At 57.5% G+C, this 26,426-nt stretch overlaps 1 protein-coding gene across 3 annotated transcripts; it reads right to left on the bottom strand.

Moving 5' to 3' along the window:
- Positions 1-1,563: 1,563 nt before the first annotated feature.
- Positions 1,564-25,470, bottom strand: CAMKK1 (calcium/calmodulin dependent protein kinase kinase 1). 3 transcript variants are annotated; one of them, XM_078881175.1, is made up of 17 exons: positions 25,250-25,470; positions 18,207-18,539; positions 17,496-17,543; positions 15,172-15,225; positions 13,508-13,559; positions 12,543-12,691; positions 11,206-11,242; positions 9,266-9,287; positions 8,735-8,823; positions 8,023-8,222; positions 7,859-7,912; positions 7,592-7,665; positions 7,007-7,094; positions 6,645-6,767; positions 6,306-6,409; positions 4,849-4,890; positions 1,564-3,563 (listed from the first exon to the last, which is right to left on the bottom strand). In XM_078881175.1, exons 2-17 carry the CDS (start codon positions 18,525-18,527, stop codon positions 3,488-3,490), a joined length of 1,533 nt encoding a protein of 510 aa, XP_078737301.1. In that variant the 5' UTR covers positions 18,528-18,539; positions 25,250-25,470; the 3' UTR covers positions 1,564-3,487. The 3 variants fall into 3 exon arrangements, with proteins under 3 accessions (XP_078737301.1, XP_078737310.1, XP_078737319.1); XM_078881184.1 differs by having other exon boundaries at positions 18,207-18,535; XM_078881193.1 differs by lacking the exon at positions 4,849-4,890.
- Between the last annotated feature and the right edge of the window lie 956 nt (positions 25,471-26,426).

Genomic DNA, 26,426 nt, shown 5'->3' with positions numbered 1-26,426 from the left:
AGAATCGCGATACCATTATCGCGATATACGGTGGAAGTATCGCGATATGCTCATGGCAACGATTATCGCGATATACAACGGCATCGCGATGTAACGTAGAAATCGCGATATGCGTTAGAATCGCGATACGATTATCGCGATATGCGTTAGAATCGCGATACGATTATCGCGATATACGTTAGAATCGCGATACGATTATCGCGATATACAGTGGAAGTATCGCGATACGCCGATTATCGCGATATCTGATACCCCAACGACATTTCTTATCACGTCATCGTCTTGTGCTTGGACACACTGCCCAACAGCAATAGTGCAAATGAATATCGCTTATTAAACTGCAGATGAAGTCGTAATGTTCTTGTGATACAATTTGGCGTGACGCCTCACTAAGAGGGATTATGTAAGAACATTACACTATGTAACACGATTGTTTGTTCCTGGGTAGGAAGTGTTATTTTCTAATTGCTTAGGAAATAACGTGAAGGAATTACACAAAAATATCACCGTCCTGGTCACAAAAGCAAAGTTTGTGGGGAATAAGAGCCATGTTCTGCACTTTTGCGGTTTAAGCAATTAGGAAATAACACTTACTACCCAGGAACAAAAAATATATAGTTTTGTTACACAGTGTTATTAATGGGAGAAACATCTTTTTGAAATTGTGGCTTCTCAAGGAGCCCCATGGCGTTAAGCCCCAAGCGTCCAGATGAGCAGAGCAGCGGCCCTTGCCTCGCCACGGTGGCCAGGAGATGTTGACTACCTCGCCTGGTCTACAGGAGGTCGTGGGTTCGATCTCGACCCTGACGATGCCTGCTGCTGTATATTTGGAGTTTGTGTCTCTCTTTCATCATCATCACGGTGGCTAGGAGATGTTAACTATCTCGCCTGGTGTACAGGAGGTCGTGGGTTCGATCTCGACCCTGATGAAGCCTGCTGTATATTTGGAGTTTGCGTGTCTCTCTCTCTCATCAGCACGGTGGCTAGGCGATGTTAACTACCTCGCCTGGTATGCAGGAGGTCGTGGGTTCGATCTCGACCCTGATGAAGCCTGCTGTATATTTGGAGTCTGCGGTGTCTCTCTCATCATCATCACGGTGGCTAGGCGATGTTAACTACCTCGCCTGGTATGCAGGAGGTCGTGTGTTCGATCTCGACCCTGACGATGCCTGCTGTATATTTGGAGCTTGTGTGTCTCTCTCTCATCATCATCATCACGGTGGCTAGATGTTAACTACCTCGGCTGGTATACAGGAGGTCGTGGGCTTGATCCCAACCCTGACGCCTGCTGCTGTATATTTGGAGTTTGCGTGTCTCTCTCCCCGTGGTCGTGTGGATTTTTCTCTGGGTCTTTCTAAATGTTTTAGAAACATGCTTTTACACTATCCTGGCTGCCGCTATGAATTTCCACACTTTGTTGAGCTATCATATGTGGCAAAGTCACTCTCTGAAAAAAAAGCTCTATAGCTCAGTGGGCCTTACCTGGTAAAATAAAAAGTTTAATTTCGAATATGAAACGTGTCTTCCTTTCAGTCCAAACAGCCAGACAGCAGCCACTCCCGCTCCATTGAGGGCATTTTAATAAAATAATACGGTAACATACAAATTACACGCATGCATATAACATTTCTCAGAGACACACGTGCATGATTACATCTTGCCACCCAAAGTCAGATGCCTGCAGGCCCCACACGTCAAGCCTTGCAGGCAGCATTAGCATCATCATCATAAGCAGCGTGCTGACACTCACGGATGACCAGAGGTCGTCTTGCTAGGCCACTGTCCTTCACGTCCAAGGCTCGCGGGCCACTGGGTGGCCGCTGGTGGACCTTTAGTGCGGCCCCCCAGCAATACACGAGTGAAAACAGCCCCCCATCATCATCGTGTAGCTGTCAAACCCAGCCCGATGGGTTCAAATGTGTGGCGGCCCTCACCACACCGGTGATGTCTTATCGGCGAAAGTGCCCCCCCCCCCGCCCGCCGCCTCTGAAAACACCGCGCTAGGAGGACTGAGGTGAGAGCAAGGCTGAGCCTTCCCTGCAAGCTCCCCACTGGCTCAGCACCCAATGTCGCCTTGAGGAGGTTATCACAGTGTCCAGGGTGCTGCAAAACAAACGTTAACACTGACATTGGACTATCGTTTTTTTAATGGGATAATAACGGATAATGGGCTGTAACGTGATAACAAATGCATGTCAGTAGCTTCAAAAAGTCAAAGCGTCTCCCATCGTTGTCAACACGTTGCCTGGAATCTTCTCCGGGTCGTCTCCAGAGCCCGGAGGCAGCAAATTTCTCGCGGCGTTGTTTCAAATTCTCGCAGGTGGTTAACATCGTTTTGAAGCACCCTGTACATCTCCCCTCTCGCGACCGTCTCCGCTCCCCCCTCCGCTCAGTTTTCCTCCGGGACCAGGCCGCGATATCGTCTACGTCTGACTCAGCGCCCCGCTCCCATGGTGCATTGCAGCGGCCTTGGCGTCCCAAAAGTTCATGCTTCGTGACCCGACTGATATCATTTTTTTGCTGCCGGTGTGTGGGTGTGGGGGGGGAAACGCGCGAATATTGCCTCGTAGAAACTCCGCGATCCGTGGCCGTTGACGATGCGACTCGTGCGCGTAAGGAACGCTCCTTGAAAAAAAGCGATGTGAATTTTAACTCGAAAAAAAGTCACCCTCGCGCCGAGCGTGGGCGATCCACGCACTCTCACCCCCGATTGGCGCGTTTGGCTACGTACGGTGCGAAAGAAGTTCGACGCCTCGTGCCGCACGCGTTTCGTGAACCTCGGTCGGGAGGGGGGGGGGAAGCGACTGACCGCTCCCGCTTCTGCGACGTCTTACTCGAGACGCGCAGAGGGAATGACATCGGTTACAAAGTGCATATCTTCCATGATTCCTCCCGGCGATCGTGGCAGAGAAGTTCGCGGTTCGAATCCAGCGGCCGCCCCTGGTTATTACTGCGGTGTGTGTAATGATCCCTTGACGTCACGTGCAAGAGCAGGGCCGCCGTGTGTCGGCGTCACCAAATTTGCCAAATTGGGAAGAAAAAAAATCGCAGCGCAAATTGCTCGATTGAGATCGCGCGCGGCGTTACACACACACACGCAGCGCGGCGATTATCGCCACCGGCTGCTTGTGGCAGGCTCACGCCTCCCCCCCCCCCCCCCACGAGGGCGCTCTCGCGAACGAGACTCTTTCGGTTCTCGCCCGGGGTTAACAAAAAGAAAAACATCTCAGCTTGTGAGCGTCACTCGAAACATTTTCTTTAAAAACAAAAAGAACCGTGGAGCCCCGTACGCGGCGGGGTCAACGGCGCGGCAACGGCCCTTGGACGCTTCCCCCTCGACGGCGGCCGACGCGTCGCACCGCCGGCGCTCAACGCCGCCGCTGCCACTGCTGCTGCTGCTGCGGCGGCAGCAGTGGCGGTGAGCGGACGGACGGACGCTTCTCCCTCCAGGCGCGGCCCAAGTTGGCCGGAGGGCGACTCTCCGGCTTCACGACGAATTTTCGCCTTCTTGTACCTCCGGCAGGTCGGGGGCCACCGCGATGGCATCTCCGCTGTTCTGCTTCCTGCGTGCGGACGCACGAGCGGACCCACGCGCGTCAGTGACACAGCCCACGCACCGCCCGGTAGCGGCGGCGCTGACGCGGCGTCTGAAGAGAAGCCGCTGCGTGCGACGTTGACGGCCGCGGCTGAAGCGGAGTGGCCACCGACCGCGGCTCCGTGGGCGTTGGCAGCCGGACAGAACTGTCACGTGTGTGTGTGTGTACGTACGGCGTTTTTGAACTTCATTCTTGCGCGCATTTTTTTTCTCGTTGTTTATCTGTTCATTTTTTTTAATTGCTGGGCAGTGGGATTTTGTGATTGTATTATCTGTGCACGGAACTGCGTAATTGACGTGCAGCATTGTGGGATGCAATTGCATGAATGACGTTCTATAAAATACAATTATTATTGTATGTAGCAAACCGTGCTTATCAGAGTTTTCAACCGAGACGATTTAAAAGTGCGAATAGCTCCAAATCGGAAGGAAGAACGTTCCAGATGGCTGCAGAAGCGCATCTGAAAGCGCGCGGATGCAGTGTGTGAGTCCATGGGTCTCCGTGTGACGAGACTATGGGTTTCTGTGTGAGTCCATGGGTCTCCGTGTGACGAGTCTATGGGTTTCTGTGTGAGTCCATGGGTCTCCGTGTGACGAGTCTATGGGTTTCTGTGTGAGTCCATGGGTCTCCGTGTGACGAGTCTATGGGTTTCTGTGTGAGTCCATGGGTCTCCGTGTGACGAGTCTATGGGTTTCTGTGTGAGTCCATGGGTCTCTGTGCATGTACGGTATGTTGAACTTCTTTCGCACCGTATGTAGCCAAACGTGCTTATCGGAGGTGCGGGGGAAGGACAACAAACTAAACACGACAAGCGGTTCTAAAGAAATTCGATTTCAATCTCGGGGACCAGGACCCAAATCTTCCAAGTTGTGTGTGGAGTGGTAAGTAGCGGAACGCGCTACGAACCTGGCGACCCGAGTTCGATTCCCGCGCACGGCCACCAACACCACAGTGACGATTATCTGAACCGGTCCTGGGCCTCCCCTAGGTCGACACAGCCTCAAATGAGTCACCTGGTGCGGTGCGTAGACATCGCCGCCCCACCCCCTCGTGTGCCTTCGTAGGTGCTCGCGAACAGCACTTGCCTCAAAAGCCTGTTAAGGCTATACGGGGGATCTTTGTCTTTGTTGCGCACGCGTGTGCATCGCAGCCGGAGCAAAGGAGGGGGGGGGCGGGGGGGGAGGGGGCTGTAGACCGCGCGCTGGACGCACGGCTCAACGGCGTGCGCCGCTCTGTCGCCCGCCACGGTTACCTTAGAGATGGGTGCAGTTTGTGAAATGATAGTTGGCGGTCCCTGTCGGCATGCAGACAAGAGATGCAGAGCAAGGAAGAGGAAAGGGAGAGAGTGTACACGTGGCGGAGTTATAACACAACGGGGAAGATGGCGCCGGTGGCGGCAGAGCGCGAGGTAGTGACATCCGAAGCTACGGCCCCTCGCTTTCCTTCGCCAATCCCTCCTCCGCTGGCTTGCCACCATCACCAGCGGGGTCGGCTGCCCGCACCGCAACCATCGCTCTTCTCTCGGCTGTCACCGTATCTCTGTTGGCCCCTGCCCGGGTTCGATTCCCGACTCTGTGTGGAGTTTGTGCATCCTGCGCCCCCCCCCCCACTCTCTCTCTCCGCCCGTTCTGGCATCGGACCAAACATCCCAATGCTGAATACTGACCCGCAAATCACTCCGTTGGGATTGTACGCACGTGTGCATGATGAACTTCTTTCGCACCGTACGTAGCCAACCGTGCTAATTGGAGATGCGGGGGGAAGGACAACAAACTAGGCACAAAAATGAGTTCTAAAGAAAGTAGTTCGTCAATCTCGATGGTGATGTCAAAGTGGCTTCCTAATATCGGAAGGAACAGCGCTCCAGACGGCCGCAGAGGGTCATCTGAAAGCGCCGTGATGTGGCGACCACCGTCTTTGTTAGATGGTTGGCAGCCAAAAGCCGCTGCTGCTACTGCTGCTGCGAGGATGACCGGAGATCACGTGATGATGGTTTAAGCAGAGCAGCAACATCGCCCCCCTACCTCGTGCGAAAGTCTTGGCAGGACCCCTCCTCAATAACAAGTTGACAATCTGAATCATTCTCCGTCTCTCTCTCTCTCTCTGCCTGCGAAAAACGCGTTACAAACTCTAAACGGTTAGGTTTTTGACTCGGAGCGTGGCCTCATGTTGATCCACAACAGCGGAAGGGGAGCAGGCTGCAAAAATGGACAAACAGCAAAAGCGCCGATGCATGAAATGTGGCTGAAAGAGACCGGAGGAGCACAGGCAGGCGAAGAGGGGAAGGTGTGAGTGTGGCTGCCGGGACTTGCAACGCTAGGCCCGAGTCCTGGGCCGGCTCTGGCCGTGAAACGGCTACCCGTCACAAAGGCGGCCGGGCCGTGCCGGGATGTGGCGCTAGCCCCGCCGACCCTTCGAGCGTCGCACCCGCCCCTAATAGGTGCTCGCTAACAGCCCCGACAGTTTGCAGTAGGTTCCCGTGTGCGTTTCGAGTCGAGAATTTGTTGTTGTTGTTTTTTTGTTGCTCTGCTCAGTCGGCACGTTCCCTCCCCGCCCTGCGGTGTCCTGCAACTGCCGCCACTGCCGGCGGCCTCGGGCCAGAGCTGCGGGGAGCGACAAATCCCGGAGTCTACAGGGGGCGTCGTTGGCACGGGGGGGGGGGGCGGGGAGCGGGGGGGGTGGTGGGGGGGGGGGTTACCCCCGACTCACATGAGCAGGTTGCCCGGAGCCGACATGCTGCGCTCCTCCTTGCGGCTGCTCGACTCGAAGGGGTTGCTGAAGGAGCGCTTGCGCAGCATCTGCTTGGCCATGATCTGCGCGGAAGAGGGTGGGCGAGACAAACGGAGGCGACCGGCCGACCGGGCCGAGTTTCTGGGTCACCGGTCGCCGCCATTTCGCTCGAGAGAATCCTCGCCGACGCAGCGGCGACGGTGGGAGCCGGGGGGGCGGCAAAAGCAGCGAGCGTCGTGCCCGCGCGGCCCGACCGTCGAGACGGCGCGCCGCCGCCGCCGGGGGAATGCGGTGCTCAGGGCGCCCGGCGTGGCTTACCAGCGTCGCCAGGCTGACGACGTGACGCACCGAGTCCCGCACCTCGTCGCACGTCACCTCCACGGGGGCGCAGTGCAGCGGGGGCAGCGGGTCCGTGCCGCCCAGGGTCACCCAGCCGTGACACTGCGGGGGCAAACAATGGTCGCCCGTGCGGCAGCCCTAGCGGGCCGACGAGTCTGCGCCTCCGATTGGCGCGTGCTGCGCTACGTACGGTGCGAAAGAAGTTCAACGCGCCACCCTCCAGGCCTACGCAACGGCCCAGGCCCCACGCCCTCCTGCCGCACCTTCTACGTCACGGCGATTGGTTTGTTTATTTATTGAGAAATGCGGCGGGGGAACGTTGCCGCGCCGCGCCGTCGCACCTTCATCTGGGGCACCGTGATGCGGCTCTCCGGCCGCTTGTCCAGCATGGCCAGCAGCAGCACCTTGAGCGGCTCACCGATCGCGGGCCTGCCGGGGCACAGCGGACGAGGCAGTCAATAAATTAAATGTTAAGAAGCGAGCCAAGCCGGCGTCGCCCTCCTGGTCTTTTCCACTTTTCCGGTAAACGAATGCCACGTGATGAGGTCGCACTCAAAGCGCCCGCCGCGAATGAACTTCGGTGGCACCGGTGGCACCTCGCCGGTCTCACCATCAGGTCCGCAGACGGACAAGGGCGGCGATCGTCCGCGCTGGCCGCGCCGCCCGCCCCTGGCGAGCCGGGGGCCGGCGGCCGCAGCCACTCGACTCCCGCCCACGTTGGGACGAGGGCAGTTTCCAGAGGTTTTGTTTTTAGCGCGGCGGCGAGGGATGTCGCAGAGCCCCCCGGCGGGGAAACACGACGGCAACATCGCCCGACCCCAACGTCTCTCCGTCTCATCGTGCCGACCTTCAACTTGGGTCTTCTCTTCCGCCACCCCACCCCCCCCCCCCCCCCCGTGCAGCAAAACGACAACAACAAAACTCACTGCTCGGGGAAGGTGACGGCTTGCGTCTTGATCTGGTTGTGCAGGGCGAGAATGTGCTCGTCCCTGAACGGGCACTGGGGAGGACGCAGAGAGGGGGGGACGCAGAGAGGGGGGGGGACACGCGCACGGAGCGAGCGGTGAGAGGAACACGTCCGCTGACGCCACAGAGACAACGATCTCCCGCGCCGCCTGCAACGGGGAGCAAGTGGTCGAGCGTGCGTGGACGGGTGCGACTGTGCGTGCGCTCGTCCCCGCGTGCGTACTCACGATTCCGAACACGAAACAGTGCAAAGTCACTCCCATGGCCCACACGTCCAGTGCCTGCACAGGGGGGGGGACGTGGTCAGCCTTCCAAGTGGTGGGGGAGATGGTGAGGGGGTGGTGGTGAGGGGGTGGTGGTGAGGGGGGGGGGGGGGTGGCGTGACGCGCACCTTCCCGGTGAAGCGCGTGCGCGCGTGCGTCAGCGTCTCGGGGGCGCAGAACGCCGGCGTGCCGGCCGAGCCGCAGAGGACGGCGTCGTCACCGTGGAAGCGGTCGCTCACGCCGAAGTCCGAGATCTTGATGCGGTCGTCGTCGCCCAGCAGGAGGTTGGACGGCTTCACGTCACGGTGCACGATGCCCTGGTGGTGCACTGGGGGGGCCGGGCGTTGGGCGGTGAACGCCGTGTTTCAGTTTCATGTGTGAGGTGTAACCCTGTGAGCCACGCGGCTCTTGACTCGGGTGCAACCGCAACAAAACAAAAACGTGAACAAGAAACATCTTAAAGTGACGACGCGCAAACAGAAACATCCAGGAAAAAGCAGCAAAGTCTTCCAGAAAAAGCCACCGCGTTTCAACGCTGCGTGCACAAATCCACGTGGGATGCAAGTCGAACAATAACAACCGTAGGACGATGTAGATTAAAGTTATCAGGCTAACGTAGCGGCCGGACCAGCGTGGCCACAACAAGCAGCAGCACAGCTAGCGACGCACACGCTCCGACATTACGAAGCCACAATGGAGGTGGCTTTTGTTTTTTTCTTTCGGTTAGATCACGTTAGTCAACGCACGATTTTGGCCAATCACGCGTGAGCGCGACGCGGGGCGTGCGTGCGTGTGTGCGTGCGTGTGTGTGTGTGTGCGTGCGTGTGTGTGCGTGCGTACGGTATTCGATCCCCATGAGGATGTCGCGGAAGTACTGGCGAGACTGCTCCTCCGAGAAGGGGTTCTCGGAGGGAACCTCCATCACGGGCCTGAGCGCACACACAGACACGCAGATGCGCAGACGCAAAGATCCCCCGTGTAGCCTGTAACAGACTGTTGGGGCAAGTGCTGTTAGCGAGCTGCACCTACGAAGGCCGGCAAGGTGGCGCACGATGGGGTGGGAGGCCAGCACCACGCCCGACCGCCTTTGTCTCCCCAGTGCTGATGCTCACACACCACACCAGACACTCATTTGAGGCTGAGTCGACCTAGCGGAGGCCCAGGACCGGTTCAGATAATCGTCACTGGTGGTGTTGGTCGTGAGTGGGAATCGAACTCGGGTCGCCGGGTTCATAGCGCAGCGTAGCACTAACCACTACACCACCGCTCCCCACACACACACAGACACACTGACACTCACACACAGACACACTGACACTCACACACAGACACACGAACGACGGGGCGTTGCAAGAAGTGGTGGACACTCACCCCCTGCGCACCAGCTCGAACACTGCGGAAAGAGGGGGGGTGAGAGAGACACAAGAATCGTGACGTCAGAGTCTAGCGGGGACACGTGGAGGAGACCGGAGTGAGACTCCCCCCCCCCCCCGCTCGTCCCGTCTCTTCAACTCCCTCGTCCACACCCGTGCGTGGACATGTGCCGGCACGCAACACAACACGATCCGATTCTAATCGAATGTACGAAGTTATACGCAGAGCTCCTTCGCTCAAGGCTCCCTGATGGCGCCGCTTTCAAGACGGTGACGGAGACAGGGGGAGTGGTTTGGGATGGCAGGGGCGAAGCTACGGGGATTGAGGAGTGAGCGACAGCGACGGAGGGGGGCTTGGGGATCACGAAGGGGGTAGGGGGAGGGACGGGAGGAGTGGAGGGGCGAGGGAAGGGAAGGGAGGTGGCCACGGAGGAGGCTGTCGGGTTAGATCGCGTGAACATAATCATGTGTTGTTAAACCCACCGCCATCCGACACGGCCGATCCGAAACATTTGACACGTAACCAAAACGTGCCAATTCGTTACGAGTGTAATGTCGGACTCCGGAAACAATAACTTCACACTGCACGACTCACCGAGCACATAACGGCAACGCTGACCTTCAAGCTCGACGTCGCTAACTGCCTGGATAGCTGGGCCCCCCTTTATGCTTCCAGCGGGGGCCGGCCCAGCCCTGGCCCCGCCCCCACCTGGCCCCGCCCCCACCTGGCCCCGCCCCCACCCTGGCCACGCCCCCATCCTGGCCACACCCCCCTTCTCGAACCTTCGAGCTGGTTCTGGGAGTTCAAAGATGGATCCTTTCCATGACCCTTTCCCCAGTTCTTCCCCTTGGGTGGGGACACCCGCAATCGCTACATCAGGCCGGCAGTCGGCGCTGCTACACTGCACTAGAACAGCCCACCGGTTGCGTGTTGGAGAGTAAAACCCAACCCACGACATTCACAGAATGGCCGTGTCGGGTGGTTTGGCGGGGTTTACCGAAGCACGTTTACGTGGTGGAACCTAAAAACCTCTGTTATGGGAAATATTCGTCACGAAACACCTACGTGTTAAACCAGTCACTGAGGTTCGTGCACAAACATTTCGCCAGTAATTACAACCAGCATCGTCAGGCGACGGCCAGAGTTGTGGAGTACAGGCAGTCCTCGACTTAGGATGGAGATGCGTTACGATGACCCCATCGTAAGTCAAAAATATCGCAAGTCGAAGATGGCCTCGCCTGCCCAGGAGTCTTAAAGAATGGTGATAATTTAGCAAAACAGAGCAATTTACAGTAGCGTACTGTATAAACGATATGCTGTATGTATTTATTAATTACAATACTGTATTGCACAGTAAAATGTAAAGTAAAAAGCAGGGTAAATTCTGAGCCTACCTATATGAACTGCAATTTAATAGAAAGTTTTTTCAGGAAACAATCCTTTATGCTATAACAACTTTTAACATGCATTGCACGTATCGTATCGTGGTAACCCTAAAATTAAATCGCTAAAGCTACGTATCATACATGCTTTGAACGTATCGTAACGTATCATATTGCACTGTACTCACCAAGATTTGTACCTCGTACGCCGCTGCGTTTGCCTGCCGCGCGAAATTTTAAATATTTTACAATTTTGTCTTATCGCTATCGCCATCGTAAGGTCGAAATATCGTAAGTCGCACCATCGTAACATGGGGACTACCTGTCTTCCTCTTCCCCCTGTTCCGGTCTTAAACATCCCAACTTCTGAAAACGCTCCCACGTATTGCTCGACTGAAGCCTTGGCAGGACCCTCCTGGATCGCAAACGTGAGACTCGGTGGGGCCCTGCGCTCCTCCGCATGTTGAAGATTCTTTCAGCCGCGAATTAACGGGCGTTTTTTTATGTTCGCGTGGAAGAAGTAAGCCCACGACGCGGGTAATCGGGGCCGCTTACCCATGTACAAGTTGTCTTCGCCGGCGTCATCCATCACCTGCGCACGCACACAAAAAAAGACAAAGATCCCCCGTATAGCCTTCAAAGGCTGTTTGGGCAAGTGCTGTTAGCGAGCACTTACGAAGGCCGACTCGGCACACGACGGAATGGATGGCCAGCACCACGCTCGGCCGCCTTTGTCTCCCCAGTGGCGATGTTTTTACAAACCGTGCCAGGTACTCATTTGAGGCCGAGTGGACTTAGGGGAGGCCCAGAAACCAGTGCAGATAATCGTCACCGGGTGTTGGCCGTGAGCGGGAATCGAACTCGGGTCGCCGGGTTCGTAGGGTTCGTAGCGCAGCGTGGACGATCACCCGGTGACATATATATCGGAATGACGATCGTTTCCTCCGCAGGCACGAAATCCAATAATCGTTTCCGTGCGGCACAACAATTCTCCGGCTGGGAGTGGCAATCGCATCGAATATCGGCCAATCAATGAGTTTTTACATCAAGTGTCACACATGGCAATCATCGCGCGCTCCCCATCGCCCCCCACCCCCCCGGCCTATTGCCAAAACTTGAGAGGACCTCCCTGAAAAAGTGCCATGAGACTCGGCGAGGCCTGGCTGGGTGAACGAGCGGCGTAGTAAGTGCGACCGTGAGCGTGCGCGCACAAGACATGCGCCTTTAGTTTGTTGTTGGCCACGTACGGTGCGAAACAAGTTCAACATACGTAGATATATCCATAATCGAGGTTTTTTGTTGGTTTGGATCGTATAAATGTGCCGTTAAACCCGCCGCCACCACCACCACCCGACACAGCCAATTTAGTCAAGTTTGCCACGTAAACAAAACGTGGCCCATTCGTTACTAGTTCAGCACCACACCGGTTGTGTGTTGGAGAGTTAAGCCACTGCAACATTTACACTTCGAGTACCGTGACGTCTCGCCGGCGATTACAACAACCAGCATCAGGCGACGGCCAGAGCCTACGTGTTACATATACGTACATACACGTGCGTGCGCGTGTGTGCGTGTGCGTCTGTGTGCGTGTGCGTCTGTGCGTGTGTGCGTGTGTGCATTTGTGCGTGTGTGCGCACGCGTGCGTGTGTGCGTGTGTGTGCGCGCGTGTGTGTGCGTGTGTGTGCGTGTGTGTGCGTGCACGTGTGTGCGTGTGTGTGTGTGCGTGCACGTGTGTGTGCGTGCACGTGTGCGTGCACGTGTGTGCGTGTGTGCGTGTGTGTATGTGTGCGTGTGTGTATGTGTGCGTGTGTACGTGTGCGTACGTGTGCGTGCGTGTGCATGCGTGTGTGTGTGTGCACGTGTGTGTGTGTGCGTGTGTGTGCGTGCGTTACCTCGACTAGCCGCACCACGTTGGGATGGTCCAGCTTTCTCAGGATGGCGATCTCCTGGTAGACCCGGTCCAGGGGGCTCCGGGCCGTCGTCGTCGCCGCCGTCGCCGCTCCGGCCGCCACGGCCGCCCTGCCGCGCGGGGGAGGCCGACCTTGTGGGGAAACGACACGTGGGGCACAAAGACAAAGATTCCCCCCGCCGCCGTACAGCCTCGCTGGCGGCACGGGGCAAGTGCTGCCGGCGGGGGCGGCCGGCAGCACTTGCCTTTGTCTCCCCATCACGCGCAGGGACAAGCCTCAGCGAACGGGGGGGGGGGAAGGGATGGGGGGTCGGAGATATTCATGGGCGGTGTTGCGTGGCCCACGCACGGACGCGGTGCTCCTGGGGGTTAGAATCGACCAGGAAGCTTTGGCCCACACGCAACACGTGGGATCGTCCGAACAGTGGGATCTTTTGGGAGCTGCACGGGGATATGACGACGCCGGGAAAGCGACGTCCCTTCGACGTCGTCGGGTTCGCAATGTCCCCGCCACCACCAGTGGCGTGATGCGCCATCGAGGTGGCGAGCGCACAGGGAGAATCGCTACGTGACGCGACCGATGGTACAATCCAAACGATGTGCGTGTGTGTGCGTGGGGAGCGGTGGTGTAGCGATTAGCGAGGTACTCATTTGAGGCTGAGTCGACCTAGGGGAGGCGCAGGACCGGTTCAGATAATCGGCCGCGAGCGGGAATCGAACTCGGGTCGACTCAGCCTCGTGCGGTGTATAAACATCGCTGCTAGGGAGACAAAGGCGGCCGGGCGTGGTGCTGGCCACCCGCCCCCTCGCGTGCCGTTCCGGCCTTCATCGGTGCTACTCGCTAACGGCACTTGCCCCAACAGTCTGTGAAGGCTACACGGGGGAATCTGTGTCTTTGTTAGCGCGTGTTTGCGCAGTGTGCGCGCGATCGCAGCAAACGCAACTCACGCGGGAAGCCGGCTTGCTTCACCAGGCGCTTCTTAGACATCACCTTCATGGCCTGGAAAAGACCGACCCTCGGTGTCAGCGGATTCCTCAGCCCGCCCGCCCGCCCGCCCAACCACCACCGTCACCACCGCCGCCTCCTCTGGCAGCAGCAGCGGCAACGGCAGGAATGGGTCCTTCACAGTCAGTCCACGGGGGGGGGAGGGGGTCAAAGTGTGGGTAACGCCCGCAGCGTCCAACAGACCAAATCGTCGTTGCAGAGATTTCCTCGTTCGGCGGAGTGGCGACGACACGGCCGACAGTCGGGCAAAGTTCCAGTGGCTTCGAGCCCAGTGGCCGCCCTGGTTAATACCTACGCGCCGCGGCGGATGTCGACAACCCGGCGAGCGAGCGGCTTTTGCGAAGCGTGAAAAATTGTGAGACGGGAAAATGTACCCAGTTACTCGGCAGGACCCTCCTGAGCAACACCAAAAACGTCTTGAGACTCGTCCGAGGCTCTCTTGTGGTGCGCACGCTTTGTGAAATGTCACGAGGCTCACAATAATCTCGCTAAATTTCGATTTAAAGCTTTCGTGACTTCTTTCGGTAAAGTCACGTAGAAGGGAAATAATAAAATAATAAGAATAAAACATAATAAAATGCAATTCTCATGACGTGAGAAAAGACGTCTTTCCGACAGACCTGTTCTTCACCTGAGGACGGCTGCTTGCGTTGTGGCCGAAACGTCGTGAGAATTGTATTTTATTATGTTAGATTTTTATTATTTTATTATTTCCCTTCTACGTGACTTTACCGAAAGAACCAAGAAGATGAATCTCGCTGTCTCCTGTGAAGGCGACCCGGACAAAACAGCCGGTACAGTAGCAGGCAAGCTACGTGGGAACGGTGTACCAGGGTTGGGTGAAACTTGTTGACATCCCCACCGCGTCCAACAGACCAAATCGTCGTTGAGTTCCACGTAGCGAACATTTGAGTGATACCGATTAAATTTTGACTGAAAACTTTCGCGGCCGCGGGAATTCGTGTCCTTTGGTTTCCTTCGGTGAAGTCACGTGTATGGAAAAATGAGAATGAAGTGAATGAAAAACAGAATGCAAACATATTTAAAGAATAAAAACCACGACGTTTCGATCGCAGCGGCCGCTTGTGTAGCGATCGAAGTGTTGTGGCTTTTTATTTTTATTTTCATATTTTTAATTCACTTTATTATTATTTTTCTATCTACGTGACTTTAGCGAAAGAACTAAAGAGTATGATGCCGATTCATTCGTACGGCCATTCACGTAATTAACTGCCGGGCAAACAATGACAACACCAACGATGACGACGACGACAACAACAACGATGACGACAACGACGACGACAACGACAACAATGACGACAACAACGACGACAACGACAACAACAACGACGACAACAATGAGGACAACAACAATGGCGACGACGACAACAACGATGATGATGACGACAACGATGACGACAACAACAACAACGACGACGATAACGACGATGATGACAACAACGATGACGACGACGACAACAACAATGGCGACGACAACAACAACGATGACAACAACGATGACGACAACAACAATGGCGATGACGACGACAACAACGACGACAACAACAACAACAACGACGACCGTGGTGGTGTTGACGTCACGTACGTAGTGGACGTTGTCCTCCTGGTTGTACGCCAGCCGGACCACTCCGTAGGACCCCTGCAGACAAACACTCCGTCACCACCACGCACGCAGACCCCGCAGGGAGTGCAGGGAGTGGAGTGGAGGGAGGCAGGGGAGGGAGGGAGTGGAGGGAATGGAGTGAAATGAGGGAGTGGAGGGAGGGAGTGGAGGAAGTGAAAGGAGGGATGGAGAGAGGGAGGGAGGGAGTGGAGGGAGGGACGGAGAGAGTGGAGGGAGGGAGTGGAGGGAGTGGAGGGAGGGAGTGGAGGGAGGGAGGGAGTGGAGGGAGGGAGGGAGGCAGGGAGTGGAGGGAGTGGAGGGAGGGAGTGGAGGGAGGGACAGAGAGAGTGGAGGGAGGGAGTGGAGGGAGGGAGGCAGGGAGTGGAGGGAGTGGAGGGAGGGAGGGAGTGGAGGGAGGGAGGGAGGGAGTGCAGGGAGTGGAGTGGAGGGAGGCAGGGGAGGGAGGGAGTGGAGGGAATGGAGTGAAATGAGGGAGTGGAGGGAGGGAGTGGAGGAAGTGAAAGGAGGGATGGAGAGAGGGAGGGAGGGAGTGGAGGGAGGGACGGAGAGAGTGGAGGGAGGGAGTGGAGGGAGGGAGTGGAGGGAGGGAGTGGAGGGAGGGAGGGAGTGGAGGGAGGGAGGGAGGCAGGGAGTGGAGGGAGTGGAGGGAGGGAGTGGAGGGAGGGACAGAGAGAGTGGAGGGAGGGAGTGGAGGGAGGGAGGCAGGGAGTGGAGGGAGTGGAGGGAGGGAGTGGAGGGAGGGGAGGGAGGGAGTGGAGGGAGGGACAGAGAGAGTGGAGGGAGGGAGTGGAGGGAGGGAGGGAGGCAGGGAGTGGAGGGAGTGGAGGGAGGGAGTGGAGGGAGGGAGGGAGGCAGGGAGTGGAGGGAGTGGAGGGAGGGAGGGAGGCAGGGAGTGGAGGGAGGGAGGCAGGGAGTGGAGGGAGTGGAGGGAGGGAGTGGAGGGAGGGAGGGAGGCAGGGAGTGGAGGGAGTGGAGGGAGGGAGTGGAGGGAGGGAGTGGAGGGAGGGGAGGGAGGGAGTGGAGGGAGTGAATACGAACCCGACCATCACTATGACGTATAGAGTCGGAACCGTGACGCGTAGCGGCGTGTCGCTTGACATACTCGCCGCGTGAGCGTCCTTCGTGCAAACCGCGTCTCCCACAATCGCCGAGGGAGCCACAGGCGACAAGCGTGAAGGCAGCAGCAGCAGCAGCAGCCACGCGGGCGACACGCCGGGGAGCTACCGAAACATTGCCCGAGATTGGCGGTCCTCTACACGTCGAGATGTTTTCTCCGGCCGCAACGAACGAGTGTTTATCGTGCGCGCGGCGGGAAACCCGAGCGCCTGGAGACAGCCGCACGCGTGCGAGGGGGCCACGCTCGATCCCGTTAGAAGGGAGTTCCACAGCAGTGTTGGATCGCTGCAGGCCACGGCACGCACAGCAGCAGCGTAGCCAGCCACCGCGTTGGTCACTGATGCGAAATAATCCAGAGCTCAAACTTAATTTGAAGCTTTCGTGACTCCTCTGTGGGTCTCTCTCTGTGTGTGTCTTTCTCCGTGTGTCTCTGTGTTGTGTGTCTCTGTGTTGTGTGTCTCTGTGTTGTGTCTTTCTCTGTGTGTTGCTCTCTCTGTGTCTGTGTTGTGTGTCTCTCTCTGTGTGTCTGTGTGTTTCTCTCTGTGTCTGTGTTGTGTGTCTCTCTGTGTCTCTCTCTGTGTGTCTATGTGTGTGTGTCTCTCTGTGTGTCTGTGTTGTGTGTCTCTCTCTGTGTGTCTCTCTCTCTGTGTCTGGGTTTGTGTGTCTCTCTCTGTGTGTCTCTCTCTGTGTGTCTGTGTTGTGTCTCTCTCTGTGTGTCTCTCTCCGTGTGTCTCTGTGTTGTGTGTCTCTCTCTGTGTGTCTGTGTTGTGTCTCTCTCTCTGTGTCTTTGTGTTGTCTCTCTCTGCTTGTGTGTCTGTCTGTGTGTCTCCGTGTCTGTGTTTTGTCTCTCTCTCAAATTTAGTTCTACCTGATGACAGTTGCTTGTGTTGCAATCCCACGTGACTTTACCGAAAGAACCACAGAGTGATTCCTGCAGTCACGAAAGCTTCAGGTCAAATCCGGAACTCATTTATCGGGCAGTGGCAACCCGCAGCAGCAGCAGCAGCAGCAGCGCGGGCTGCCAGCGACGCTCCGTGAAAGAGGGAAACCGTGAGCTTCTGAAAAAAAACTAAATTAATTTCTGACGAAGCCCGTGACACGCGCGGCAAAACGTCGGACATCGCGTCGATCTCGAGGCGAGGGTAAAGTCACGGGCAGCGCGAACTTACCTTTCCAATCTCGCCCAGCACCTTGTACTGGTTTAGCTGAATGCAGTCCTGCACGCACACACGCACACAGAAATATCTCCCGTGTAGCCTTTCACAGGGGGTGGGTGGGTGGCCAGCACCACGCCCGGCCGCCTTTGTCTCCCCAGTGCCGATGTTTTTACACACCGCGCCAGGTACTCATTTGAGGCTGAGTGGACTTAGGGGAGGCCCAGGGCCGGTGTGGTGGTGGCATCGACCACGAGGCTAACCGCCCTCCGCAGTCGCTTCGGACAAATCGCACGCTCGCTGCTGTCGGAACCACATCCACGTGGATTGTCACTCGCATTCCACGCATTCGGACAGGGACGTGTGTGTGCGTCTGATCATTCGTATTCTCTGGGTCAGAAGCTGGGCTCTTCCCCCCCCCCCCTCCAGTGTCCACGCTACGTCCCGTGAAGTTTAAATTTCGCCGATTTCGAATTAAATAGATTTTAGAGATTTTTTTTTAATGACCCCAACCTTCGGGGTGCACCTTTCCTTTCCGGAGCCTCTCCGGCCCGGTCCACGCCCGGGCGATTCCGGCACGCAACAGAATCGCCGTCGAGCAATTCGGCGGAGGAGCATCGCTGCCGGCCGACAGCGCGAAATTCGAGACCTCGTCCCACTCACGAACCCGGTCGCGGAGGCAATTGGGAAGGGGGGGGGGGGGTTGACCGTCTCTCTCTCTCTCACCTGCAGGTCCGTGACGGACACGCGGTGAGACTGCACCGTGTGCCGGCGGCCCGGCCGGGAGGAGCCACCGGGCGAGAGGCCGGCTGCGGGGCCACCCCCGGAGCGGCCGAGCCCCGGGCGACGGGACGAGGGGCTGGGAAACGCGGCGGGAGACGCGGCGGGCGCCGAGGAGGAGCAGGCCGCGCCGTCGGCGCTCCTGCCGGCGCACGCCTTGTCGGCAGGCGCCGTTCCGCCCCGGAGCGCCAACGCCGCCAGGGGCTCCGCGAGCTCCCCCGCTCCCGCGCTGGCTCCCGCGCTGGCCCCGGGCTGCGGCGCTTCCATGGCGCCGGCTGCCTGTGCGGCGTGAGAGGGCGAGCGAGGCATCAGGGCGAGCGAGGCATCAGGGCGAGCGTCAGGGCGAGCGAGGCATCAGGGCGAGCATCAGGGCGAGCGAGGTGTGAGAGGGCGCGTGGCGAGCGAGGCGTCAGGGCAACACTACACACTAGCGCTGTACTCGTGACGAATTGGCCACGTTTTGTTTACGTGACAACCCCCTCACTAGTTGGCCGTGTCGGGTGGTGGCGGGTTTTAACGACACATTCATATAATCACGCGATCTAACCCAAAAAACCCTCTACTATGGATGATATTGGTCGCGAAAGCCTCCAACGTGTTAAAGTGAGGGTCTCATATCGCGACGCGGTGGTAGTAGTTGCGTTCCTGATGAACGCTGCGTAATAGGAAAAAAAAACATCGCGTGATAATAAATAATCAATAATATAGTGGGCAGAGCACAGTCGGCGATAACACGCGCAATGCGTTCCCAGGCCGAACAGAGACCGAGGTTTGCGCATGGGTAGCAGCATCTGTAAAGCATCCAGCAGCATCCCGATGCCTCGTGCGACGACGACGACGATGCTACGCCGGGGCAGACGTACAAGCCGCTCGTTCCCGCTCGCGCGATCGCGTTGTGTCCCAATCCGCATTCCGCGGCACGACAAAACTGTGTTCCCACGTAGATTCGTCGCGTGAAATATATATTTCAAATTCGCGTCATGAATACCATCGCGTTACGGGAGGACGGGACGCACACCCACCTGCGTCGGTGACTTAGGCGGCAAACTAAAACGAAACTACAAAATTATTTTTTTACGTCACCAGGTAAGGGCCCACTAAGTTACGCAGCTCATGTTCAGAAGCGAGCCGGCCACCACAAATGATAGCCCAACAAAGTGGCTAATTATCATGTGGACATTTACAGCAGTCAAATACTCTGAATGCGTGACGTTGATTCTAAATGTGGAGGGCAAAAGCGGCGACCATGACGCGGAAAGACACGCAAACTCCAAATATACAGCAGCAGCAGCAGGCATCGTCAGGGTCGGGATCGAACCCACGACCTCCTGTATACCAGGCGAGGTAGTTAACATCTCCTGGCCACCGTGATGTTGATGAGAGATGCAGATTCAAAATACACAGCAGGCATCGTCAGGGTCGGGATCAAACCCACGACCTCCTGTATACCAGGCGAGGGAATTAACATCTCCTGGCCACCGTGATGTTGATGAGAGATGCAGATTCAAAATACACAGCAGGCATCGTCAGGGTCGGGATCAAACCCACGACCTCCTGTATACCAGGCGAGGTAGTTAACATCTCCTAGCCACCGTGATGTTGATGAGAGACGCAGATTCAAAATACACAGCAGGCATCGTCAGGGTCGGGATCGAACCCACGACCTCCTGTATACCAGGCGAGGGAATTAACATCTCCTGGCCACCGTGATGTTGAGAGACGCAGACTCCAAATTTACAACAACCGGCACCGTCAGGGTCGGGATTGAACCCACGACCTCCTGTACACCAAGCGAGGTAGTTAACATCTCCTAGCCACCGTGATGATGATGCGGCCGCAGTGCCGGCTGCTTTGGGGTTTTGCCTGCAGCGACGGTTCTCCGCGCGGATCCCCCCTGGCAATCGTCTCGAGAGAGAGAGAGAGAAAAAACAAAACCCGCCATCCAATATTGATGCCGCATTGTGCGGGGAGGCCCGAGGGCACTCCGTGGGGGACGTGAAAGCCACGGCGCTCGAGGGCGAGCTCCCCTCGGGGGGTTCCCGTCGGTGCTCGATCTTGCGCCTAGAAACACGACGCATCCACAGTGAATTTTCTGCTGCTGCTGCTGCTGATGCAGCTCAAACGAGCGCCGACGCATCGTTGCTCGTATCCCCGTCTGCAGCCCCGCAGAGCCGGCGCTGGGAAATTCCACGTTCACGTGGCGGGTGGCGGGGCGAGTTTCACCGCAGAACAAAAAAGCTGTTGACACCCCCGTTAAAGCAGCGCTCATTTCATCGAACCTCCGAGCGGAGGCGACGATTGGTGCCCGGGTCGACCCGGGGGTTTCCGCTCGCTCGGCCGCTGAGCAGACACCCGTCTGACGCGTTCGCTGGAGCGACACAACAGGAACGTCGGGAACGTCTGCGTGCATCTCTCCCTGTCGAGCTCACGGCGGGCTCGCAGGAGCCGCGCGGGGCACTCATTTGTATTCAGGAGCGAACGCTGCTGCATGCGCGCACGCGTGGCTCAGCGTGCGTGGCTCAGCGTGCGTGGCTCAGCGTGCGTGGCTCAGCGTGCGCGCGTGCTCTCCGTTGCCGTTCCGAGTCGCGTGGATCAACGGTGGTGCGAGCGGATCGCGAATGGCAAGGTGGCGAGTTCGAACCCCGGCCCGGGAACGGTTGACTCGGGCGATCATCCCTCTCTCCGTGGTACCGCTTTGTGCGGAGGTCAAAAACGGTGGTGGTTGGCTTTTTGTATGGAGGCTTTTGCCCCCGCCAGCTATGAAAAATGTAAAATTCCAGGGAGAGCTCCGTACGGAAGATAAGAAATGACTTCCACCGTCAATAAGAACCGGAATTTGTGAGAAATCTTATAATCTTAATATAATGCAGATATAGCGCCCTGCTCAAGGCGCTTTACACGGAATTAACAACGGCACAACGCATGAATGTAACGGTGGTGGATGAAGTGAATGAATTAGATGAGAGGAAGCAATGCGGGCGAATCTGCGTTGACTCGTGAATTCGGTGAGGGCGAAGCTGATGACAGTGAATGATGACGAGTGGGTTGAACGAACGTGGTTAATGAGTGACAGCCGCGTGATGAGAATGTGGAGAGGAAACAGTCACAGTGGTGGTGGTGGTGGTGGTTACGAGGGGGGAGATTAAGGGGTGGGGGGTCGTGGGGTGAGCTCAGGAACAAGAAGTGAGCTCTGAGTGGGGAGCGGAAACTTTAGCGGGCGAAGGCGACCGCCAAACGTGGAGGGGGAAGTCTATTCCAGTGAAGGGGCTGCTCGAGACGTAAAAGATTGGGAACGCAGAGGGCGACAAGGCCACGCGTCGGGACGATACAAAGCGGGGCGAGACCACGGAGGGATTTGTTGAGCAGGGTGAGGAATTCGAACGGGCGGTGGGAGGGCTCGCAAGTAGCAGGGATTCGTGACGGCGCGTACGGACACGCGCTAAAGAGCGGCGTGCTGGTACCGCAACGGGAGATTGTGTGTGAATTCACCGGTGAGATTAGTACAGTATCAGCATTGGGGATTACAGCATTTCAACATCGGGAGCTGAGGGATTTAGACAATCCGTAGGAGAGTTACGGTAACCGAGGGCAGCATTAACCGTGGACGGTTTCAGCATATCAGCGGGGTCGCTTAAGGGGCCCCGGACCCATGAACTGAAAGTGTTTTGCCAAACATCAGTTTGAATGCTTTTACGAAAGCTCATCATTCTCACTCCACGGCTAAAAATCATTGTAAGTCGGTCAATACCCTTAATTATTTCCGACGATGGCGATAGAATTGATACACGCGGCTTGCCCAGCGTGCAGTCATTATTCTCCGGGCTCTAGATACGGAAACGACGCGGGAAAGCGACATCACAAAACGAGCCGTCGCGACGGCGCTGCCAGCGTCCGATAGGTCACGGGAAGAATAACATCCGAAATTTTTTGCTCAAGTAACAAAAAAAATATGAAAGTAATGATCTGAAAAATCCAGGAATCAGGATTCTGCGGAATCTGACACTCAACCCCAGAGTGGCGCTTTGCGACCGGCGTGCTCCTGCGGCAGACTTGGCAATGCCAATCGCAGTCAGTTCTCCTGCACGACGGCGCGTGGCTTTCACGACGCGGAATGCGGATTGGGACACAACGCGATCGTGCGAGTGGGAACTAGCGGCTTGTACGCCTGCTCCGGCATCGTCGTCGCACGAGGCATCGGGATGCTGCTGGATGCTTTACAGATGCTGCTACAAGCGCGCAAACCTCGGTCTCTGTTCGGCCTGTGAGCGCATCGTGCGTGTTATCGCCAACTGTGCTCTGCCCACTATATTATTGATAATTTATTATCACGCGATGTGTTTTCTTTCCCATAACGCGGCGTTCTTCAGGAACGCAACTTCTACCACCGCCACGCTGTTCTCAAGCCGAGGCAGAGAAACTCTCCCTCCGTGGCGTTCAGTGGCCGATCCAGCGCTCCCCCCCCCTCTCCCCGCCACTACCGCCCACCCCCCATCTCCCACCCTCCCGTCTCCATTGGTCGCGCACTCGCAGAACGATGATCGGCAGGTGACGTCGAGTGAAAATCAGTCGCAACTAAAATGCGCCGCGCCAGAGGCCTGCCACGATCGTCTCCCCGCCTTGCCGACTCGAAATCGAGGAGAGTTCCATTCTCACGGCAACGTGGAAGTTCCACCACCGGCTCTGCGGGCAGGGCCGCGCGCCGGGGGAGACGTTCATTTGAGGAGCCGTGAAGCCACCTTGGACCCCTTTGAGACCCGGCCGTGTGCTGTGCCCAGCCACAGTCCGGTCACGGCGTCAGGCTGGTACCCGCCACGCCACGGGAGGCTTCGGGGGAAGCCGGCAACCTTAGGACGATTAAGTTGAAGCGTTCGCGCTCGGAGGCTCAGAGTTCCCTGAACAGCACGTCCAGTGCCACGGAATTAGGATCGACCTCTCTCCCTAGCGTATGGCAAGTGCGTGCGAATTACGCGTCCAAGTTTAAGCCTGTGAGCCGTGCCGCAGCTCCATGAGCAGCGCGACTTATACCGCTCAGTCCCGCGGCTGTTCGCAACGTGGTCCGTGGGTCTGGTTCGGGTGGCCGCAGTCACGCCGTGGGTTGTCCTTAATTCTCCACCTGTGATGAGGAGGTGAGCTGTGTGGGGCCCACGGGGTCGCTGTGCCAGCTAACACCCCCCCCCCCCCAGCATGGCCGGTATCATGCGGCGAGTTGCACAAACCAACTCAAGTACATTCCCCGATGCCCCTGCTAAATTCAGTGTCAATAACGGGAGATTCTATTTTACTGCGTTTGATGCAACTGAGGACACAGGACGTAAGGCAACCACCCGGCACTACCGGTACCACAGACAGCAACCACCCAGCACAACCGGTACCACAGACAGCAACCACCCAGCACAACCGGTACCACGGACAGCAACTACAGAGCACTACCGGTACCACGGACAGCAACCACAGAGCACTACCGGTACCACGAACAGCAACCACAGAGCACTACCGGTACCACGGACAGCAACCACCCGGCACTACCGGTACCACGGACAGCAACCACAGAGCACTACCGGTACCACGAACAGCAACCACCCGGCACTACCGGTACCACGGACAGCAACCACAGAGCACTACCGGTACCACGGACAGCAATCACCCAGCACTACCGGTACCATGGACAGCAATCACCCAGCACTACCGGTACCACGGAGAGCAACCACAGGGCACTACCGGTACCACAGACAGCAACCACAGAGCACTACCGGTACCACGGACAGCAACCACCCGGCACTACCGGTACCACGGAGAGCAACCACAGAGCACTACCGGTACCACGGACAGCAATCACCCAGCACTACCGGTACCACGGAGAGCAACCACAGAGCACTACCGGTACCACGGACAGCAACCACAGAGCACTACCGGTACCACGAACAGCAACCACAGAGCACTACCGGTACCACGGACAGCAACCACAGGGCACTACCGGTGCCATGGACAGCAATCACCCAGCACTACCGGTACCATGGACAGCAATCACCCAGCACTACCGGTACCACGGAGAGCAACCACAGAGCACTACCGGTACCACGGAGAGCAACCACAGGGCACTACCGGTACCACAGAAGGCAACCACAGAGCACTACCGGTACCATGGACAGCAATCACCCAGCACTACCGGTATCACGGAGAGCAACCACAGAGCACTACCGGTACCACGGAGAGCAACCACAGGGCACTACCGGTACCATGGACAGCAACCACAGAGCACTACCGGTACCACGGACAGCAATCACCCAGCACTACCGGTATCACGGAGAGCAACCACAGAGCACTACCGGTATCACGGAGAGCAACCACAGAGCACTACCGGTACCACGGAGAGCAACCACAGGGCACTACCGGTACCACAGAAGGCAACCACAGAGCACTACCTGTGCCACGGACAGCAACCACAGAGCACTACCGGTACCACGAACAGCAACCACAGAGCACTACCGGTACCACGGAGAGCAACCACAGGGCACTACCGGTACCACAGAAGGCAACCACAGAGCACTACCGGTACCATGGACAGCAATCACCCAGCACTACCGGTATCACGGAGAGCAACCACAGAGCACTACCGGTACCACGGAGAGCAACCACAGGGCACTACCGGTACCATGGACAGCAACCACAGAGCACTACCGGTACCACGGACAGCAATCACCCAGCACTACCGGTATCACGGAGAGCAACCACAGAGCACTACCGGTATCACGGAGAGCAACCACAGAGCACTACCGGTACCACGGAGAGCAACCACAGGGCACTACCGGTACCACAGAAGGCAACCACAGAGCACTACCTGTGCCACGGACAGCAACCACAGAGCACTACCGGTACCACGAACAGCAACCACAGAGCACTACCGGTACCACGAACAGCAACCACAGAGCACTACCGGTACCACTGAGAGCAACCACACGCTACCATCGGCACACAGCGCCTCTCTGCACCTTCCGTGTCGGCTTGCGCGGCTCTCTCGGTGCTCTCCTGCGTGTCTCCTCGTCTGTGGCGCAGCTTCCCTGTCTCTCGCGTCTCTCAGACTCTCTCTCAGACTCTCTCGGACTCTCTCTCCACCTCTCCCCGTCTTTCTCCGACTCTCTCCACCTCTCCCCGTCTCTTGAACTCTCTCCGTCTCTGCCTCTTTTCTCCCGTCTCAGACCGCTTCCGGCCACGTGACTGGCGGATCAGCCCGGGGGAGGAGGGGGCCCCCACCCCGTCCCCGCCCCCACCCAATCCCCGCCCACCCCCCCCAACCAATCCGTCAACACCCACCCACCCCACCCACCCCGTCCCCCCTCTACCCACCCCGTCCCTGATTGGTCGACACCGATGTTTGGTGGGCCTCGCGCGTGGCGTCACCCCGCGTCCGGCTGCTCCACCACCACCACCACCATGTGCGCGTTTGTGTTGTTGGCGCGGCGAGGAACAGGCGCCGGGGGAGACAAAGGCGGCCGCGGCGCGCGGTCGATGCCTCGCGTGCCGCGTGCGCAAGGAGCGTGGTGGTTTGTGTCGGAAGTGTCGTGGTCCGTTTGGCGAGTGAATTGTTGTGCAGGGCATGTGGTGTGTGTGTGATGTGGTGTGGATGGCATGTGGGGTGTGTGTGTGTGATGTGGGGTGGAGGGCATGGTGTGTGTGATGTGCAGGGTCATGTGGTGTGTGCGTGATGTGCAAGGTGTGATGTGTGTGTGGTGTGGAGGGCATGTGGTGTGTGTGTGATGTGGTGTGGATGGCATGTGGGGTGTGTGTGTGATGTGGGGTGGAGGGCATGGTGTGTGTGATGTGCAGGGTCATGTGGTGTGTGCGTGATGTGCAAGGTGTGATGTGTGTGTGGTGTGGAGGGCATGTGGTGTGTCTGATGTGGTGTGCAGGGCATGGTGTGTGTGTGTGATGTGCAAGGTGTGATGTGTGTGTGGTGTGGAGGGCATGTGGTGTGTGTGTGATGTGGTGTGGATGGCATGTGGGGTGTGTGTGTGTGATGTGGGGTGGAGGGCATGGTGTGTGTGATGTGCAGGGTCATGTGGTGTGTGCGTGATGTGCAAGGTGTGATGTGTGTGTGGTGTGGAGGGCATGTGGTGTGTGTGTGATGTGGTGTGGATGGCATGTGGGGTGTGTGTGTGATGTGGGGTG

The sequence above is a fragment of the Lampetra fluviatilis genome, chromosome 3, assembly GCF_964198595.1.
Source record: "Lampetra fluviatilis chromosome 3, kcLamFluv1.1, whole genome shotgun sequence".
Classification (NCBI taxonomy): domain Eukaryota; kingdom Metazoa; phylum Chordata; class Hyperoartia; order Petromyzontiformes; family Petromyzontidae; genus Lampetra; species Lampetra fluviatilis.
Note: the sequence above shows the minus strand (reverse complement) of the source record. Positions and strands in the feature narration are given on the sequence as shown.

Excerpts from the sequence above, each read along its gene's own strand:
- CAMKK1 (XM_078881175.1), bottom strand. The coding sequence starts at position 18,527 with ATGGAAGCGCCGCAGCCCGGGGCCAGCGCGGGAGCCAGCGCGGGAGCG. Across the intron at positions 13,560-15,171 it reads AGGAGGACAACGTCCACTAC|GCCATGAAGGTGATGTCTAA; the intron begins GTACGTGACGTC and ends GGTCTTTTCCAG. Across the intron at positions 7,666-7,858 it reads ACTGTTTCGTGTTCGGAATC|TGCCCGTTCAGGGACGAGCA; the intron begins GTGAGTACGCAC and ends CGTCCTCCCCAG.